General features: G+C 51.3%; 1 protein-coding gene across 1 annotated transcript; it reads right to left on the reverse strand.

Annotated features, from left to right (window-relative positions):
* Nucleotides 1-4,102: 4,102 nt before the first annotated feature.
* LOC122363669 lies at nucleotides 4,103-7,433 on the reverse strand. The gene is made up of 2 exons (XM_043333187.1): nucleotides 7,351-7,433; nucleotides 4,103-5,091 (listed from the first exon to the last, which is right to left on the reverse strand). Exon 2 carries the CDS (start codon nucleotides 5,053-5,055, stop codon nucleotides 4,732-4,734), a length of 324 nt encoding a protein of 107 aa, XP_043189122.1. The 5' UTR covers nucleotides 5,056-5,091; nucleotides 7,351-7,433; the 3' UTR covers nucleotides 4,103-4,731.
* Between the last annotated feature and the right edge of the window lie 4,307 nt (nucleotides 7,434-11,740).

Genomic DNA, 11,740 nt, shown 5'->3' on the forward strand with positions numbered 1-11,740 from the left:
TGAGTTTCGTGTCAGCTGTGGAAGCGTGAACTGTTAGCGTGCATCCGAAGCATTTCATATTCCAATGCGATCTATATTCTTAGAGAAGACCATCACCTTTTCGTCCATCTGTTTGCGTAATGCGTAATCATGTCTGAATCAGATACCAACTTCATGAGCATTGAACATTCATGGCACCTCGATGAAAAGGTTGACACTCAATTTATCAAATGCGGACAGATTAATGTCTCAAATGACTTTGTAGGCAAGTGCCGGAGCCTGCTCATCTGATTCCTGTCCCACACTTCCACACATTCTCATAACTAAGCACAAACAAGTAGTTAAGTGGCACTGTCACAATGTGAAAGGACGTTGTAGTTCATCGTTTGTAAACACTCCGCTTCAATGCCGCTCCAAACTTCTTTTCAAGCTTTTTTCGAACAACTGTCTCCCGAACGGATCGGACAAAAGAGCGTCGGAAATTCGGCTGCTTTGTGAGCGAATGTCTTCCGCCTAAACTAATTTCTGATCGGCGCTGGCTGAAAGTGTTTACCAGTTGTGTTGGTCTGTGCAAGGACCCTCACTCCATCGCAAAGTATTCACCATTCACCGCGCACTGCACGCAGCCTGGAATAGGGCCATGATGGGTCGGTCAGCCGCCACGTCAGACCGATCCATCCTAGCCATGATAAAGCTGAGCGGAAAAGAGCAAATCCAGGGGTGCTATTAATGTGCTGCTAATGTAGTAATATAAATGCAATGTTTTGCCAAAATAGCTCCAAGTTCCAGGCTCAGTGCTCCAGGCTCTGAGCTGTTTCGTTAGCATGATGCCTACAATATTAGGAAGAATAGTCTCATGTTAGAGTTTTAGGGACCCTCTATGATCAAATAAGACATGGCCACGTCACCTTAATATTGACAACGACATTGATGCAACATTAACAGTGACGCCATGTAATTGCCAATCTTTTGGTTACGGAGCGAGCGAAGCGAGCGGAGTCTTTCCTTAGATTAACGGAAATTTCTGAGTATGAGCGGCCGGCCGTGCGGACGCTTTTGCGAGGCTTATATCTCAGCAACCACTTGACCGATTTACACGGGGTAATTTTTGTAGGGTAGCTTCATTCCTTCTACCAAGTATTGGACTATTCCCGATGCATGTGGATGACCCCTTATGCACGTGCCACGCGCAAAACGAAGAGGTGTCAGTTTTGCAATTGTTGCAATATCTCGGTAACTACTTGGCCGATTGCGCTGAAAGTTGGCATGTAGGTAGGCACCCACTAGGCACTGCATATCCATGTGCCAGAGTTGGGGTGCTGCTGCACGTGCGCACGTGCAGGGGTCGTTTCCAGATCTCGAGAACGGCTGGACCGTGGTGATAGCCGTTGGCTAAAAAAAAAATCAATTTTATGGCACCTCGTGCGAAGAAGGGCTTAACGTTTCACTTACTGTTGTACGCCAAAACAGTTTCTTAGCCAGCCAAGTCATCGTTCGGTCAGCGTGTTGAACAACACATTCACAATCTGGACATCGCACTCGCCAGCATATTGAACGCTAATAGCCGCTGTGACGTGCAGTAGCATTTCATTACAGCAGATTGGGTAGAGATGAGGTCCTACAGCGGACCCTTGGTGTAACTAATATGATCGGAGGTCGGAGGACCCATGTGTCACTCGTCGTAGGCCTGTCAGTCAGATACGATAGTGCCGCTTGTGTCATTTATTTTATGAAATGAAAACGCTTTGTAAAATAGCAATAGAGCCAGGACTCTTATAGCACCGTGCGTTCCACAATTAAACGACAGCAGACATGATGAAAATCTGACAAAAATTACTTAACGTCGCGGAAATGGAGTCTGCCTTCTAGACCGCTCGAATGCTATATAACTTTCCCCGAGTCGGAAAGGCGGCGCCCTTGAGTAAACTGGTGGTTACAATGCGTGAAGGCCGTCCCGTCAATGGGCGGAAACTTATCTCGCTACGCCTCACGCATAAAGCGCCATCGATCTCGAACGATGTCGAGCTCGTCGTCCGGAACAGGACGCGTCGGATTTCGCCCGGGCTGGGTGCTGTGGCTCACAGGCCAAAACCTCCACTTCGACAGTCAGTGGTCTCCGTGGAGCTCCAGTCCGCGATCGATCAGTCTGGGAGGAGTGCCGATGAACCTTTTCTCAAAATAACGAGTCAGTTGAAATTGCAACCTCCGTGACCCGGGCTTAGTCGGGCTAGCAGCGGAGTAACTGACAGGCGCAGCGTCAGCACGGGGGGGGGGGGCGCCGTCCGACACTAGGCCATGCATGGCGTCTCGACTGTTGTGAATCGTGATGCTGTTGGCGCTGCCAGTTCAGCAGCCAACCATTTGTTACAATCACCGTCGCGAAAAGAGGTCTACTGGTCCATCATAGTGGCTTTGATAGTACCGCGAGACAGCGGCGCGACGAAATGTGATTTTCAGGAGTCTGAGCGGCGCTAAGCCGTGAAGTTCTAAAGACGGGGTTAACAGGTGGTCTCATTAAACTGTCTGAGTGCTCTGAGTCTTAGCATTAGGCTCCCGGTTGTGTCATATAGCCTGTCGAGTGTGACCCAGGCAAAGTAATTTTGCCGCCTAACCATGATAGCTGCATTTGAGATATCATCTGTGAGGCTAACAGATAATTTCCGGGTGCCGCAGTTGTTTTGTGTAGGTGTGCTGGGTCCGTGTCGCCTGCTGACTGGCCGGGCGGCGGGCGGCAGGCGTCCCTTAGAGGTAGGCTGTGCCGCATAACACCGCCATGCTGCGGCAGCCGCGCTCCTCGGTCGGTAAAATACGGGTACCTACCGGTACATACATATGACTTCGGGTGAGCTCGTTTGGGGAAGGTGCGACAAAACAGCGGGGCTAGTGGAAGATGCGTTTTTATAGCGAATGACAGCGACACTGGACAGTGAACAGCATGCAGCATCCGTATCCATCTTCGCAGCTGGAGCCGTGGGACTGTCGCAGGACTGTCTGCGTGTTGTTGATCCTGGGTCGATATAAGCGACACAGCGCAGCTGTCCAACTTTTCCCGCTATTCCCTCGCCTGATGCGTCTACATCCGGGACGGTGGATGATCTCTGTTCTATGTGACGACCATATTACTCCCGAGGCCGCCACGGATGGACGGAACCCTCCACGCTAATGAACCACTGCAGCGCACAATGTAGTATTCTGCAGCATCGTGATGAACTTGTTAGTCAGTCCACGCGCCATTTGGCATTCGAATGTTCTCATCAATCTGTGTGTTTGGACATAATAACCGTGTGGGGCTTGTCGGCTGATTCCTCACTGGCGGGGGGGGGGGAGGGGGATTTCCCAGCCAACACGCTCACTTTGAATGGACGATTCGTGGTTTCTCTGAGTCTCTGACCGCACGCTGTGCCGCCCCACTCAGCCGCCCCAAGCGGCGCGGTCTTGCTGCGAGCGTTGTGCGTAGAGCCATGGAGATCTACAAATAGTGCGGCTTAGTTCAATTAAAGACGGAGCTGGGGAGAAGTCTAACAGAGGGACGCACACCGTCCGGCTAAATCCACTGCCCACGTCACGGCCCGGGTCGGTAGACTGGGGCTGTCTCGTGGTCGGGGAGGTCTCGGTACGGCCAGGATTACTGCCAGTGTGGACGGCTGTCCCAGTGTTTATCAGTGCGCAGTAGCGCAGCAGTGGCGAGGGAGTGAACAGACACTTGGAGGCAAGGCAAAATGGATTACAACATCAGCTTTTCATAATGCTTCTGCTGGGACTACCAACCGACGCAACGGCTCATAGTGACCAGTCCAGTCGTAAGCCGTATCCATCGGATACTGCGACTGCGAGACACGCCGATCAAGGAAGGTAAGAGCATAACTCTGGCTGTTGAGTCAGGTCTTCATAGTAGGAGATAAGAAGAATAAGAGTCATGACTCCTGCCATTTTGTCATCTTTTAGGTTCTTAACCGTGGCGTTAGCTTTGTCAGGTGTACGGTCAGTTGTTATCTTCTGAAGCGTTGACTTTGAACAGGTGTTTCCTTGGTTGAATGCTACTGGTTGCCGCAGATGCTGTCGAATCTTATGACACCAATTAAAAATGTTGTGTTTACAAATTAAAAACTCCCGCATGTCATGCAAGGCATTTATATTTGAAGACAGGGTTACATTCACATAACAATGCCAGGTAAAAGCGTCAATGACTAGAAAATCGGTGTGCTCCCAGATTGCGCCACTTCACAGGCATAGATAAGCTAACAACTAAACAACTGACTTGATTCGAGATCCCACAAATGGTCAACGCATCCATATAGAACAGCAATGCCTCCGCCCCGCGTGCATTGGTGCGTTCGGCGCAGTATCACAGTCATGAAGAGCGTAAGCCGTCGGATGGACTGGGCGCAGGGCAACACCTAGACGCGACACGTGCAGCGTTGTGAGAGAAAACAGGGCGGGCCGGCAGCGGACGGCGCGGGCCTCTCAGCTACCTTCGCCCTGTTTGTCTATCGGGCCAGGGGGCGCGTAAGTACCGGACCTTCCTCAACAGGTCTGGTCACGGTGGTTCGATCGCACGCCATCCGCAGTGCTAGACGTGCTGGAAGTTCGCGCCGTGCTGGCCGTTGGTCATTCTCGACGTACTCGCCATACTGGTACGGCTATAATAACCGTAGTCGGGGTAGTTGCCGTTCCCGGCGTCCCAGCCGTTCTCGCAGTGCTGACCTTTCTCGCGGTGGTGTCCGAGCTCGCTGAAGCTCTACCCGGCCCGCCTCACCCCGTGCCAGGCCACAGACGAGCCACGGACGCGCGCAGTCGCTGGTTCCCGGACAGGCTGTACACGCCAGCGACCACGCAGACGAGCAGCAGCACGGCCAGCGCCCACTTCAGCGAGCGCATGTACTCGTCGAACCGCTGGCTCTCCTCGGCGTCGCTGAGCGTGCGCCGCACGCGCGGCTCGTCGCCGGAGAGCCGGGAGGGCAGCGAGGGCGAGCGCGGCAGCTCGGAGAGCGACGGAGGGCGAGCCGCCGCCAGCGAGCTTTGGCGGGGCAGCGGCGGCCGGCCGGAGGCCCCGCGACGGTGTCGCAACAGGAACATATCGGAGATCAGCTGGACCAGGCCATCGGACGGCCTCTGTGGGAGAGGGAGAAAGAGAGGGGGAGGGAATCTGGTTAGCGGGGATTTGGTAGTGCTGTCGACTTCCGCGGTAGGTGGAAACGTTCTTATTTTGTAATTCTATAAATGCTACAATTCTCATAAGTAGCGCTAAAATTTCTCCTCTTATTAAAAAACTTTTGTTAACACGTTACTACAAAGCAGTGGCAGAAGTACCTATGTAGGAAGCCTGCTGGTCTCGTGAGCTTTTCCACCAAATTCAGTCAAATGTCAACAACGGGGTTCGCGCCCGAGACGAGAAAGATGAATATGGCACTGTCCTCAAAATATGACAGCCATGGGAGTGCATATTTATCCGCGGTTCAAGGAAGTGCGGAGGAGCTGAGTTAGGAATTTCTCACAAAGCACGAGTAATCTTGCTGAATGCAGCAGATGCGTCCAGTGCCACAAAAAAAAAATGTGAGTGTACCTATCGATCAGGTCAGCGCGGCGTGTCTGACCTGGCCCGAGACGAAGTGCTGGTCGGCACTCCCGCTCGTGTCAGCAGGCAAGTAATGGACACACTGATTTACGGTCTATCCTGATGGCGCTATTCACAGCCTCCGCGGAAAGAAATATGTTTGTGCGCAGGTCTCTGTGTATTGAAACCACCTTGTATGCGTAGGATTTTGAATATTTATCTTTGTATGTTTCCGTTATTTATTTTTAGCGTCCCAAACAAGTGAATGGAATATAGCGTGTTATTCGTTTAGGGGAAGGGCAAGTTATGACGTTATTTTAGGCAGGTTCAAAGCAAGGCTTTGGGTTGCACTTCTCAAGTAAAAAAGAATACTTTTTAGGTGATGAAGTGTCTTCTAACCTTTGCACAGGAAATATCTTGTGTGATTTTTAAGAAAGCGCAACATTAAAAAGGCAGAAGAAATCCGACAAAAAAGAGGAAATTAAAATGCAGCCATTGAATCGCAACGGTCGGTGGCAACGGACTTATCTGGGGCGACCGGAACCAGCAGTTTGCTGACGGTGGCGCTCTAAGGCCTGCCCTGAGGCGATAAACGGGTCCGGCGGGAACTTTAATTTACCGCAGCCACGGGGCGACAGAAAGGCGACTGGCCGACCGTGCCGCCGATTCCGAGTAGCTCTGAACGAGTCGGTGGCTCCGGATGTGACCTGAGTGAACAAACTCTACGGATTTTCTGGAAAAGAAAAAGTGTGCCGTTTTGAAAAATGGCGGTAATTCTCTCTGGCAGTTATTAGAATTTAGAATGCCGAGGGACAATAATGTGATATTCGAGTTTTAGGTAACTATGTACATATATACAATAGGTAGGTAGACCCCTATTTTGAAGTCGATTAAAAGGGGCTTATGAAGATCACTATGATACAGTATCTTCTTTTTCCAGGACTTGTATTTTCTTTATTTTGTTATCAATCTCAAACCCTTAGTAAACATTGTTAGGAATGGTTGATAAAGATCCTAAATGATTTAAAACGTTTGTGTGTCCATGGAAAGTGAGCTATTTCACCATCCATAAGAGCCGAACGATGCAAAAATAATGATGCAAAAACGAAAGCCATTACTAATACCAGACGATCCCTGAGCCACCTCCCTCCCCTTCCCTCCGCCTCTTCCCCATGGGAAACTCCAGCTATTTGATACGCCAATGGCCGACTATTACTGCCGATTAGACTACATGTTTGCTCGGTCCATGGCCATGCATTGATCTCAGTCAACACATGCACGTCGAAATAGAAAGGCGACTGAAGGTGGGCGAATGCCGAAAACGTCAAAAGGCGGCATGGCGATCAAACAGTAGACCCGGCCGCCTTTAGGGCCTGTTGATTGGAGTCACTCAACGACAAACAGTGACCGGTCGCGGCCAGTGTGGGGTCTGTTTGCCGTCCGACAGTCTGAACCATACCGATATCGGACAGCCCCCGCCGGTCGGACGTATTTGCCGAGCCGGGCGGCGTCCATTGGGCGCTCACCGGGTCGAACAGCGGCGCATAGGCTGACGGTCATTGGGCTGCCACTATCGGCTAGCGCAGACACCGAGTGCTGACGTTTATGACGCTTCAACTATACCAGCCATGCAGACACCGCGCTGTAACCCCCGGCCCGCTCCCGCCCAGTTACACCCGGCCCGGCCCCGAACGGCGGCGCTGACGGCGCGGCGGCGCGGCTCTGCCGACGGACCCTGAGGGCTCCCTGTGCGGCCGAGGGACCGACGGGCCGCGCTGGCTGCCATCAGAGGGTCTAAGGAGGCGGCAGGGACTCACCTGACGGTCCTGGTGCTCTCGGGGGCTGCGGTAGGCGGTCAAACAGCGGCGCTGGTCAGTGCTGGCGGCCGGCGGCCATGGCGGCGGCGGCGGCCCGTGTATTGATTGGGGCTCAGTGCGCCGCCGCTCGTCTCACGGCGGCCACCGACGGCGTCCACTCGGCCCCTCCCCGACCCCTCCCCTGCCCCTCGCCCCACCGGCCGCCGCACATGCTAACCGTCCGATCCACTGTTTTTTTTTTATTTATCTTAATTTTCATTTAGACTTTTTCCAAATTTGTTTGAAAACATACCAAAATTAACCCGCGCACCGACGGGGGGGCGGATATCCGCCCCCCCTGAGGTTTTTCGCGAATAGCGGGAAAACCGCGGCGCGTAGCGCCGCGAAATTTGGTATGACTATAACCTCATCAATTTTACACATGGTGTGCAAGTTTGAACCTCCTACCTTTTAAGGTCAGGTCACCAGGTCACTTTGAATGACCCAACCTCAAGTCACTTTTTTGCAACTTTGTCACCGTGCCAGAGCTACAGTAGATGTCGGAGGCCTTTGAAAGTCGCAGGATATTATTAGGTCATTAGTAGCTACATTTTGTGTATCTCGGAATTTTGATATCGGTGACCTAAGGTCAGGTCAATTTCGCGACCTCCCCATTATAAGTCAATGGGGGAAAAATCAACTCCCTGTTTTTACCACTAAAACGGGTCGGAATGGCCCCATATACCATACATGACTTCATATACGATCAACCTTCGCTACCTTGAGGTCTGTTTTGCTGTTGGGCGGCTGTGAGGTCATGTGACGTCATCAAAGGTCACCAAAGGTTTTTGGCCAATAACTCCGTACAGGAACAAGATACAGACGCGTGGATGGTCTCATTGTGTTCAGCTCGTCAAGACGCATCGAATGATATACATGATGACCTCGAGGTCACGTGACCTGAGGTCAACCTTTGACCTTGACCTTTCGAGGTCAACATATATATCATTCGATGCGGATTGACGAGAGGATCACGATGATGCCCTTAGTTTGTTCCTATCTTGACTAATTCGAAAGTTATTCGAGAAAACTCTCCATATCTAGCGCCGCCATTTTGACTTTTTCGACCCCTGTGACGTCATCTTTGACCTGACCTGAAAATGACCTGAGTAAAAATTGTAGATCTTGGCCGTGCGTATCCGATGCCGTTTACCGCTTGTCGCTATCTTGCTTCGTTCTCGAGATCTCAGGGGGGGGCGGTCATCCGCCCCCCCCCCCTCCCCGTCGGTGCGAAGTTGGCGCAGACCCCCGTCGGTGCGCGGGTTAAGCTATCAATACATGTAGATTACAACATACCTATATAGGCCGATTTTTTATGTTTGTAGATTGCAATGGCCTTTCGACTGTAGGACCCGATCTTGTCACACATGTCATACGTCTCATGGGATGGTTCCGTGTGTTCATTGTTCGCATCACAGCGCAGCGCAGACGTTGCACCCCTCATCAACTATACTTGGCGGCATGAGACGGCAGTGGAGCGAGATTAGAGCGGAGAATCCATGCCCGGGGTTATGTTTTTTTTTCTCACTGTGGAACTTGGCGCAAGCCTCACTGTGATTGGACCACTGGCTTTTAAATGTTATTGAGTTGCCATAGAATGCACCGCTTCTGCCGCCTTTGGGATTACGGCGCTTTTGTATCCGTTAATGCCCAATTTAGCAGCCTTTCGTATTTGTCTGGGTTTTAGTGCCGACTGCCATACGCTCACTTTCAGGCTGTCTTTAGAGCCGACAATTCTACTCTTTTACAGTTTTGCCTACATAAGATTGATGTTAAATTATTGGTTTTGATCGATATAGGTAATAACTGTAGTTACGTACTTGGTCAAAGCCTGAAGTCTGAGCAGTTAGACAGTGAGTGAGCCTGCAGAGCTAATGTTTTGTCTAAGCCGAAGACAAAACGTACCGTAATAACCCTATGCTCTTACAGCATACGGACACGTCAGCTCTCACTGTGTAAGTAAATCCTATAACATCCATCTGTTTCTGCTGAAAATCTAATTAATATAATATGCTGACTGCGTACCGAGACCTGATGCGTTCCAAATGATATTGAAAACATAAATCCTACGCCCCTGCCAATGCATAGTAGACCGCAATTTTGGCATTGCACGGGGATCGTACGCTCCCCATCAGAGCATCATATGCGTGATTTATTTTTACATGAAACGCAAGGCATTTTCTAATACGCATGACGGTGATATCACCATGCCGAGTTAAACATTCCTTTAAAACCGTTATGTCGCCCCAGAATCCAGATCCTACAGCGTGGAGATGAAATAAATAGTATTTTATGAAAGGGCTTAGAAAGTGGATTGACAAGTGGCAGACAGACATATTATACAGGCGGACAGCTAAAAACACGTTGAAATCAATGAGAGTCCCAGGGCCTATTTTAACATGTTAACTGGGGGGGGCAAATGCCCCCGCACTCAACAGAATTGCCCCCCCAGTCGTCGAGATGTGCCCACTATAAAAATGGGCATAAAGGAACACGGTGACAAACATACAACTGTGACTTGTTTTGCAATGGATGTCAAATGAGTCAGTCTGCAAGTAATGACCAGTGGTGGATCCAATGGTGGGTCATATGGGTTATGACCCCCGCCCCCTTTGGCCCGGGGACACCACAGGCCTGCCTGGGGCACCACAGGCCTAGCAAGGGCACCACGGACCTGTCAGCGACACCACGGGCCTGTCGGGGGCACCTCAAGCTTGTCAGGGCCAAGGGACACCACAGGCCTGTCAGGGGAACCAGAGGCCTAGCAGGGACACCACATGCCTGGCAGGGGCACCACCGGCCTCGCAGGGACATCTTGGGCCTGTAAGTGGCACCACGTGCCTGTCGGGGACACTCCAGGCTTGTCAGGAGCACCACAGTCCTCTCAGGGCCCAGGGGCACCAGCGGCCTAGCAGAGGCACCACCGGCCTAGCAGGGACACCAACGGCCTCGCAAGGGCATCATGGGCCTGTCAGGGGCACCACGGGCCTGTCGTTGGAACTTAAGGCTTGTCAGGGGCACCCACAGTTCTTTCAGATGCACCGGCAGCCTAGCACCATGGCACCATGTTTGGCCGGGATTGCGATTCGGCGCATGTCGCCTCGCATTAGCCGCTCGTTTGCAGTCTTTTCGTGGTTTCAAACGTTCAAACATGGGATATGATGTTGCTCCCATGCATTAGGGTGGGTGTCAAGGTCACCGGAAGGTCAGGTCAGGTCATTTACCTTTGATGACCTCGGTTCACATTTTCGAGTTCTATAAGATTCTAGGCTAGTTTTTGGAGCTAAATTCGAATTTAGCAACCATTTGACCGTTTGCGAAGTAGTTTTGGTGCCTTCGTAACATGTTACGAGGCTGTCAGAGGCGGTTGCCACCTACTACGAACACCCGGCAAAACCCTTACTGGTCGACCTGACCTGACCTGACCCGACCTGGCCTAAATGCATGAAGACATCATCTATAATCATAACTAACATGATATTCGTGATCATCACCCCGAAAAAACATAGCAGCCACCCTTTACGATGCTCTAACAGGTCTCGATTTTCCCGACTTTTGGGTCATTGACCTGACCTGGAAGGTCAAGTGATGACGACCTAGGACCTTAACACTCGCCGGCACAGGCCATTTTGCGTCCTTCGACGGCACAAGGGGGGGGGGGGTTGGTACGACCCCCCCCCCCTCGCGTTTGGCCCCTGATCGAGCTAGAGCTTCGCGGAAAAAACGAGCGTGCTGCCCGTCACGAGAGGAAGCCGATGATATCCAATTTTAATGTCCTAGGTCATCGGGTGACCTTCCAGGTCAGGTCAATGACCCGAAAATCGGGAAAATCGGGACCTGTTAGAACGTCGTAAAGTGTGGCTGCTATGGGGTTTTTCGGGGTGCTGATCCGAATGATATCATGTGAGTTTTGATCACAGATGATGTCTTCATGCATTTAGTCCAGGTCGGGTCAGGTCAGGTCAGGTCAACCAGTAGGGGTCCTGCCGGGTATTCCTAGTAGGTGTCAACCGCCTCTGACAGCTTCGTAACATGTTACAAAGGCACTAAAACTAAGCTTCGTAAATGTTCATCGGGTTGCTAAATTCGAATTCAGCTCCAAAAACTAGCCTAGAAAAATGTAAAACTCGAAAAAGTGAACCGAGGTCATCAAAGGTCACTGACCTGACCTGACCTTCAGGTGACCTTGACATCCACCCTAATGCATGGGAGCAACATCAAATCACATGTTTGAACGTTTGAAAGCACGAAAAGCTTGCAAAAGCGCGGCTAATGCGAGTTGACATACGCCGAATCGTGATTCCGGCCAAACATGGTCTCGGAAAGTAGGTCACAGGTCAAAGGTCATTTG

The sequence above is a fragment of the Amphibalanus amphitrite genome, unplaced genomic scaffold, assembly GCF_019059575.1.
Source record: "Amphibalanus amphitrite isolate SeventyFive unplaced genomic scaffold, NRLGWU_Aamphi_draft 000633F_arrow, whole genome shotgun sequence".
In the NCBI taxonomy this organism is placed as follows: Eukaryota; Metazoa; Arthropoda; class Thecostraca; order Balanomorpha; family Balanidae; genus Amphibalanus; species Amphibalanus amphitrite.

Excerpts from the sequence above, each read along its gene's own strand:
- LOC122363669 (XM_043333187.1), bottom strand. The coding sequence starts at position 5,055 with ATGTTCCTGTTGCGACACCGTCGCGGGGCCTCCGGCCGGCCGCCGCTG.